This window comes from Salvelinus namaycush, unplaced genomic scaffold (assembly GCF_016432855.1).
Source record: "Salvelinus namaycush isolate Seneca unplaced genomic scaffold, SaNama_1.0 Scaffold454, whole genome shotgun sequence".
Lineage (NCBI taxonomy): Eukaryota > Metazoa > Chordata > Actinopteri > Salmoniformes > Salmonidae > Salvelinus > Salvelinus namaycush.
Window position 1 is genome coordinate 95,001 of NW_024061147.1, and position 10,000 is coordinate 105,000.

Below are 10,000 nucleotides of genomic sequence, written 5' to 3' on the forward strand. Positions count from 1 at the left end.
GAGAGAGAGAGAAGTAGATGGATAAAAGTCTGTTGTTGAAGAGGAGGATGAAGAAAGGCAGAGGACAGAGAGGACATGAGGAAGGAGGTCGAGGAGGAAGAATGTTGTTGATGTAGTCCAGTGAAGGATGCTGGGGGAGGACGGCTCATAATAATGGATGGAATGGAGTCAATGGAATGGTATCAGACACATGGAAACCGCAACGCGTTTGATACCATTCCATTCAATCCATTCCAGACATTATTATTAGCCGTCCTCCCCTCAGCAGCCTCCACTGATATAGTCTGATAATACTCACTCCAGGCCAGCCTCCATGTGTTGAGCAGTCAGGTCAAAGTTGACGTTGTGAGCCATCTCTCTCTCTCCGTCTCTCCTCTCCTGTCTGTCTCGTTCTCTTTATCCGTCTGTCTGTCAACCATCAATCTCTGTCCACCAATCACAGAGAAGGGTCACACCCTTGTCCGCTTAGTCACGCCTCTCCACTCTCCTAGCATAGTGTTGCAAAAACTACCTGAGAGAGAGAGACATAGAGAGAGAGAGAGAGAGAGAGAGAAAGAGGAATGTTAGGAATCATAAGGTGTGGTGATTGAAGGTCTCTCCTCTCCTTCGTGTTTCAGCTTGTCTTCTAGTAGCACACACACACACACACACACACACACACACACACACACACACACACACACACACACACACACACACACACACACACACACACACACACACACACACACACACACACACACACACACACACACACACACACACACACACACACACACACACACACCTCATTAAAGCAGTTCTTTATCATACAAACAAAACAGTGTATAAGCAGTTGGTGTGTGTGTGTGTGTGTTTAACCAGTGAAGTGTTTGAATACAGTACTAGGCCTACAACATACCAGGCCTATACACCAGTGAAGTGTTTGAATACAGTACTAGGCCTACAACATACCAGGCCTATACACCAGTGAAGTGTTTGAATACAGTACTAGGCCTACAACATACCAGGCCTATACACCAGTGAAGTGTTTGAATACTGTACTAGGCCTACAACATACCAGGCCTATACACCAGTGAAGTGTTTGAATACTGTACTAGGCCTACAACATACCAGGCCTATACACCAGTGAAGTGTTTGAATACAGTACTAGGCCTACAACATACCAGGCCTATACACCAGTGAAGTGTTTGAATACTGTACTAGGCCTACAACATACCAGGCCTATACACCAGTGAAGTGTTTGAATACTGTACTAGGCCTACAACATACCAGGCCTATACACCAGTGAAGTGTTTGAATACTGTACTAGGCCTACAACATACCAGGCCTATACACCAGTGAAGTGTTTGAATACAGTACTAGGCCTACAACATACCAGGCCTATACACCAGTGAAGTGTTTGAATACTGTACTAGGCCTACAACATACCAGGCCTATACACCAGTGAAGTGTTTGAATACTGTACTAGGCCTACAACATACCAGGCCTATACACCAGGGATGAATGATATATCGGTGAACATATCGGAATCGGACGATATTCGCTAAACATGCCAACATCGGTATCGGCCCGATGTCTAGTTTAATTAACGCCGATGTGCAAAACCGATGTGAAAGCTGACGTGCATACCTATATAATATACCTATATAATATACCTATATAATATACCTATATAATATACCTATAGGATATCAGTATCGGACAAAAATGTCATGTCAGTGCATCACTACTATACATCAAGCATCCTGATTATGTGATGAACAGGACAGCCACTGTCATCCACTCAGACTGGAATGAACATCCTGATTATGTGATGAACAGGACAGCCACTGTCATCCACTCAGACTGGAATGAACATCCTGATTATGTGATGAACAGGACAGCCACTGTCATCCACTCAGGTTGGAATGAACATCCTGATTATGTGATGAACAGGACAGCCACTGTCATCCACTCAGGTTGGAATGAACATCCTGATTATGTGATGAACAGGACGGCCACTGTCATCCACTCAGGTTGGAATGAACATCCTGATTATGTGATGAACAGGACGGCCACTGTCATCCACTCAGGTTGGAATGAACATCCTGATTATGTGATGAACAGGACGGCCACTGTCATCCACTCAGGTTGGAATGAACATCCTGATTATGTGATGAACAGGACGGCCACTGTCATCCACTCAGGTTGGAATGAACATCCTGATTATGTGATGAACAGGACAGCCACTGTCATCCACTCAGGTTGGAATGAACATCCTGATTATGTGATGAACAGGACAGCCACTGTCATCCACTCAGGTTGGAATGAACATCCTGATTATGTGATGAACAGGACGGCCACTGTCATCCACTCAGACTGGAATGAACATCCTGATTATGTGATGAACAGGACGGCCACTGTCATCCACTCAGACTGGAATGAACATCCTGATTATGTGATGAACAGGACGGCCACTGTCATCCACTCAGACTGGAATGAACATCCTGATTGTGTGATGAACAGGACGGCCACTGTCATCCACTCAGACTGGAATGAACATCCTGATTATGTGATGAACAGGACAGCCACTGTCATCCACTCAGACTGGAATGAACATCCTGATTGTGTGATGAACAGGACGGCCACTGTCATCCACTCAGACTGGAATGAACATCCTGATTGTGTGATGAACAGGACGGCCACTGTCATCCACTCAGACTGGAATGAACATCCTGATTATGTGATGAACAGGACGGCCACTGTCATCCACTCAGATTGGAATGAACATCCTGATTATGTGATGAATAGGACGACCACTGTCATCCACTCAGATTGGAATGAACATCCTGATTACGTGATGAACAGGACAGCCACTGTCATCCACTCAGACTGGAATGAACATCCTGATTACGTGATGAACAGGACGGCCACTGTCATCCACTCAGATTGGAATGAACATCCTGATTATGTGATGAACAGCACAGCCACTGTCATCCACTCAGACTGGAATGAACATCCTGATTATGTGATGAACAGGACGGCCACTGTCATCCACTCAGACTGGAATGAACATCCTGATTACGTGATGAACAGGACAGCCACTGTCATCCACTCAGATTGGAATGAACATCCTGATTATGTGATGAACAGCACAGCCACTGTCATCCACTCAGACTGGAATGAACATCCTGATTATGTGATGAACAGGACGGCCACTGTCATCCACTCAGACTGGAATGAACATCCTGATTATGTGATGAACAGGACAGCCACTGTCATCCACTCAGACTGGAATGAACATCCTGATTGTGTGATGAACAGGACGGCCACTGTCATCCACTCAGATTGGAATGAACATCCTGATTGTGTGATGAACAGGACAGCCACTGTCATCCACTCAGACTGGAATGAACATCCTGATTACGTGATGAACAGGACAGCCACTGTCATCCACTCAGACTGGAATGAACATCCTGATTATGTGATGAACAGGACGGCCACTGTCATCCACTCAGACTGGAATGAACATCCTGATTGTGTGATGAACAGGACGGCCACTGTCATCCACTCAGACTGGAATGAACATCCTGATTGTGTGATGAACAGGACGGCCACTGTAGAGTTCAGGCTTGTTTAATCCTAAAATCTATGTTGTGCTGTTTAGTCCCGACTCAGAGACAAAGCAGACACTTCCTGTCCTGTTGCTATGAAACCCATGTAATTACACACCTCATGCTTATCACAACCTGGAGGTGGTGAGTGTGTGACCGAGCGTTTAGACTTCAACACAATTGGTTCCAGATGTTCCACACTGAGCTAATGAACTAAAGACTACAGATTCCCAGAGCTGTAAAGCTCTGAGCGAACAACACAGGACAAGGAAGTGATCGGAGAAGAGCAGTAAAGTAGAGGATTATGACCCTGGCTGAGAATACAGAACGCTGCGGCGATTTGAACCAACATTCACGGGCATTACGAAGGCTACAACATTCTCTGTCTGTTGTAACGGATATTGCAGTAACACAAGCAGGACACAGTCCCTCCACATTGCATTGGAGCAAAATAAATCTTTGTTTTGTGTGACGATGTAGGCTAATCTTTGTAGTTGCTGCCATATCATTGTCACCAGCCAGAGATGCTGCCATATCATTGTCACCAGCCAGAGATGCTGCCATATCGTAGCCACCAGCCAGAGTTGCTGCTATATCATAGCCACCAGCCAGAGTTGCTGCCATATCGTAGCCACCAGCCCTGAGACGCTGCCATATCGTAGCCACCAGCCAGAGAGAGTGCCATATCGTAGCCACCAGCCCTGAGACGCTGCCATATCGTAGCCACCAGCCAGAGAGGCTGCCATATCGTAGCCACCAGCCAGAGTGGCTGCCATATCGTAGCCACCAGCCGGAAATGCTGCCATATCGTAGCCACCAGCCAGAGAGGCTGCCATATCGTAGCCACCAGCCAGAGAGGCTGCCATATCGTAGCCACCAGCCGGAAATGCTGCCATATCGTAGCCGCCAGCCAGAGATGCTGCCATATCATTGTCACCAGCCAGAGATGCTGCCATATCGTAGCCACCAGCCAGAGTTGCTGCTATATCATAGCCACCAGCCAGAGTTGCTGCCATATCGTAGCCACCAGCCAGAGATGCTGCCATATCGTAGCCACCAGCCAGAGATGCTGCCATATCGTAGCCACCAGCCAGAGATGCTGCCATATTGTAGCTACCAGCTAAGAGACCGCTGTCCACTACACTAAGAGACCGTTGTCCACTACACTACACTAAGAGACCGCTGTCCACTACACTAAGAGACCGCTGTCCACTACACTAAGAGACCGCTGTCCACTACACTAAGAGACCGTTGTCCACTACACTAAGAGACCGCTGTCCACTACACTAAGAGACCGCTGTCCACTACACTAAGAGACCGTTGTCCACTACACTAACAGACCGTTGTCCACTACACTAAGAGACCGTTGTCCACTACACTAAGAGACCGTTGTCCACTACACTAAGAGACCGTTGTCCACTACACTAAGAGACCGTTGTCCACTACACTAACAGACCGCTGTCCACTACACTAAGAGACCGCTGTCCACTACACTAAGAGACCGCTGTCCACTACACTAAGAGACCGCTGTCCACTACACTACACTAACAGACCGTTGTCCACTACACTACGAGACCGCTGTCCACTACACTACGAGACCGCTGTCCACTACACTACGAGACCGCTGTCCACTACACTACGAGACCGCTGTCCACTACACTACGAGACCGCTGTCCACTACACTAAGAGACCGCTGTCCACTACACTAAGAGACCGCTGTCCACAACACTACGAGACCACTGTCCACTACACTACACTAACAGACCGCTGTCCACTACACTACGAGACCGCTGTCCACTACACTACGAGACCGCTGTCCACTACACTAAGAGACCGTTGTCCACTACACTAAGAGACCGCTGTCCACTACACTACACTAAGAGACCGCTGTCCACTACACTAAGAGACCGCTGTCCACTACACTAAGAGACCGCTGTCCACTACACTAAGAGACCGCTGTCCACTACACTAAGAGACCGCTGTCCACTACACTAAGAGACCGCTGTCCACTATACTAAGAGACCGCTGTCCACTACACTAAGAGACCGCTGTCCACTACACTAAGAGACCGCTGTCCACTACACTAAGAGACCGCTGTCCACTACACTAAGAGACCGCTGTCCACTACACTAAGAGACCGCTGTCCACTACACTACACTAAGAGACCGCTGTCCACTACACTAAGAGACCGTTGTCCACTACACTAAGAGACCGCTGTCCACTACACTAAGAGACCGCTGTCCACTACACTAAGAGACCGCTGTCCACTACACTAAGAGACCGCTGTCCACTACACTAAGAGACCGCTGTCCACTAAACTAAGAGACCGCTGTCCACTACACTAAGAGACCGCTGTCCACTAAACTAAGAGACCGCTGTCCACTACACTAAGAGACCGCTGTCCACTACACTAAGAGACCGCTGTCCACTACACTAAGAGACCGCTGTCCACTAAACTAAGAGACCGCTGTCCACTACACTAAGAGACCGCTGTCCACTAAACTAACAGACCGCTGTCCACTACACTACACTACAAGACCGCTGTCCACTACGAGACCGCTGTCCACTACGAGACCGCTGTCCACTCCACTACGAGACCGCTGTCCACTACACTAAGAGACCGCTGTCCACTACACTACACTAAGAGACCGCTGTCCACTACACTACACTAAGAGACCGCTGTCCACTACACTACGAGACCGCTGTCCACTACACTACGAGACCGCTGTCCACTACACTACGAGACCAATGTTCACTACACTACGAGACCGTTGTCCACTACACTAAGAGACCGCTGTCCACTACACTAAGAGACCGCTGTCCACTACACTAAGAGACCGCTGTCCACTACACTAAGAGACCGCTGTCCACTACACTAAGAGACCGCTGTCCACTACACTAAGAGACCGCTGTCCACTACACTAAGAGACCGCTGTCCACTACACTAAGAGACCGCTGTCCACTACACTAACAGACCGCTGTCCACTACACTAACAGACCGCTGTCCACTACACTACACTAAGAGACCGCTGTCCACTACACTAAGAGACCGCTGTCCACTACACTAAGAGACCGTTGTCCACTACACTAAGAGACCGCTGTCCACTACACTACACCAAGAGACCGCTGTCCACTACACTACGAGACCGTTGTCCACTACACTACGAGACCGTTGTCCACTACACTACGAGACCGTTGTCCACTACACTAAGAGACCGCTGTCCACTACACTAAGAGACCGCTGTCCACTACACTAAGAGACCGCTGTCCACTACACTACGAGACCGCTGTCCACTACACTACGAGACCGCTGTCCACTACACTACGAGACCGCTGTCCACTACACTACGAGACCGCTGTCCACTACACTACGAGACCGCTGTCCACTACACTAAGAGACCGCTGTCCACTACACTAAGAGACCGCTGTCCACTACACTACACTAAGAGACCGCTGTCCACTACACTAAGAGACCGCTGTCCACTACACTAACAGACCGTTGTCCACTACACTAACAGACCGTTGTCCACTACACTAACAGACCGTTGTCCACTACACTAACAGACCGTTGTCCACTACGAGACCATTGTCCACTAAGAGACCGCTGTCCACTACACTAAGAGACCGCTGTCCACTACACTAAGAGACCATTGTCCACTAAGAGACCGTTGTCCACTACACTAAGAAACCGTTGTCCACTACACTAAGAGACCGCTGTCCACTATACTAAGAGACCATTGTCCATTAAGAGACCGCTGTCCACTACACTAAGAGACCGCTGTCCACTACACTAAGAGACCGCTGTCCACTACACTAAGAGACCGCTGTCCACTACACTAAGAGACCGCTGTCCACTACACTAAGAGACCGCTGTCCACTACACTAAGAGACCGCTGTCCACTACACTAAGAGACCGCTGTCCACTACACTAAGAGACCGCTGTCCACTACACTAAGAGACCGCTGTCCACTACACTAAGAGACCGCTGTCCACTACACTAAGAGACCGTTGTCCACTACACTAAGAGACCGCTGTCCACTACACTAAGAGACCGCTGTCCACTACACTAAGAGACCGCTGTCCACTACACTAAGAGACCGCTGTCCACTACACTAAGAGACCGCTGTCCACTACACTAAGAGACCGCTGTCCACTACACTAAGAGACCGCTGTCCACTACACTACGAGACCGCTGTCCACTACACTACGAGACCGCTGTCCACTACACTAAGAGACCGCTGTCCACTACACTAAGAGACCGTTGTCCACTACACTAAGAGACCGTTGTCCACTACACTAACAGACCGCTGTCCACTACACTAACAGACCGCTGTCCACTACACTAACAGACCGCTGTCCACTACACTAACAGACCGCTGTCCACTACACTAACAGACCGCTGTCCACTACACTAACAGACCGCTGTCCACTACACTAACAGACCGCTGTCCACTACACTAAGAGACCGTTGTCCACTACACTAACAGACCGCTGTCCACTACACTAAGAGACCGTTGTCCACTACACTAACAGACCGCTGTCCACTACACTAACAGACCGCTGTCCACTACACTAACAGACCGCTGTCCACTACACTAACAGACCGCTGTCCACTACACTAAGAGACCGCTGTCCACTACACTAACAGACCGCTGTCCACTACACTAAGAGACCGCTGTCCACTACACTAAGAGACCGCTGTCCACTACACTAACAGACCGTTGTCCACTACACGACCATGGTGCTTGCCTACCAGGAAGAGACCGTTGTTTGGTTAGTGATGTTTCTGCAGTGCTCGTGTGATTGCAGAGTTTTGCTAAACAAACGGATTGATGATATAATGACATCATTCTGCCAGGTAGTCAGTCCACTTTGTAGTTAATACCTCTTGAGAATATAGGGGGTGCTGTTTCGACTTAGTGAAAATTGGTCTCCAAATTAAACTGCCTAGTACTCAATTCTTGCTCGTACAATATGCATATTATTATTATTATTGGATAGAAAACACTCTCTAGTTTCTAAAACCGTTTGAATTATGTCTCTGAGTGAAACAGAACTCATTCTACAGCACTTTTCCTGCCAGGGAGTGAGATTTCAGAAATCTTGGCCTCTGTTCCCAGGTCAGTTTATAAGTCCCTGTGAATGCTGTGGGGCTACAAACACTGCCTACGCCTTCCTCTAGATGTCAGTAAGTGGTGACAATTTGAATGGGGTCGATTGCGCAATCTGGGACTTTATATAAGACCAAGATGCGGAAGTACCTTTCTTTTCTGCCCTGCGCTTGACGCACGATGGACGTCGGACTGGCCTCCTTCCAAGCTTTGGTTTAGCCAGTAATATATCTCCGGTCATGTTTTTACTCGTTATAGGTGTTAAAGACATCATAAGGTAGTTAATTTAAACCGACTTATAGCAATTTATATCAGTTTATTGCGATTTTCTGGCATTTCTTTGTGACGCACTTTCAAGAGTTGGACACTTTTCCGGTACATGCCGAACGTTAGTGGCCATTTCGACAGGACAAGAGGACATCTTTCGACCAAAAGACGATTAGACCGGAGAAAGGACACATTGCCCAAGATTCTGATGGAAGCTCAGCTAATAGTAATAACTATTTATGCTGATAAATCGTTGTTCTGTTGAAAAATGTTAAACGCATAAGCCGCCATTTTTTTTTGGGTAGCTTCGCTTTGGCGCACCCTGTTGCTCCCCATAAGGTTAATTTTAAAAATGTAATTCAGCGATTGCATTAAGAACTAATTTGTCTTTCAATTGCTGTCCACCCTGTATTTTTTAGTCAAGTTTATGATTATTTATTGATTAGACTAGGTCACTCTCCAAGATGGCGCCCGACATTTTCTGGCCAGTTTGGCTACTTTTCTCATTGTATAACCACGATTTTTGTGGCTAAATATGCACATTTTCGAACAAACTCTATATGTATGTTGTAATATGATGTTACAGGAGAGTCATCGGAAGAATTCTGAGAAGGTTAGTGAAAAAATTAATATATTTTGGTGGTGATAACGCTATCGCTCTTTTTGCCTTGAATCAATGCTGGGGTAATGTTTGCACATGTGGTATGCTAATATAACGATTTATTGTGTTTTCGCTGTAAAACACTTAGAAAATCTGAAATATTGTCTGGATTCACAGGATCTGTGTCTTTCAATTACTGTACGCTGTGTATTTTTAAGAAATGTTTTATGATTAGTAATTAGGTAATACACGTTGCTCTCTGTATTTATTCTAGTCGAGTTGTGATGGTGGGTGCAATTGTAAACTATGATTTATACCTGAAATATGCACATTTTTCTAACAAAACCTATGCTATACAATAAATATGTTATCAGACTGTCATCTGATGAAGTTTTTTCTTGGTTAGTGGCTATCAATATCTTTAT

At 47.1% G+C, this 10,000-nt stretch overlaps 1 protein-coding gene across 7 annotated transcripts in view; it reads right to left on the reverse strand.

Moving 5' to 3' along the window:
- The window catches only part of tmc6b (transmembrane channel-like 6b), a 55,913-nt gene that overhangs the window by 35,025 nt on the left and 10,888 nt on the right, over nucleotides 1-10,000 (reverse strand). For 4 of the 7 annotated variants that reach the window (XM_038986317.1, XM_038986316.1, XM_038986321.1 and 1 more), the window contains exon 2: nucleotides 299-511. In XM_038986317.1, the coding sequence (XP_038842245.1) occupies nucleotides 299-354 (56 nt within the window). In that variant the 5' untranslated portion in view covers nucleotides 355-511. The remainder of the gene's footprint in view (nucleotides 1-298; nucleotides 512-10,000) is intronic. The other 3 variants (XM_038986319.1, XM_038986320.1, XM_038986318.1) reach the window with 1 other exon arrangement.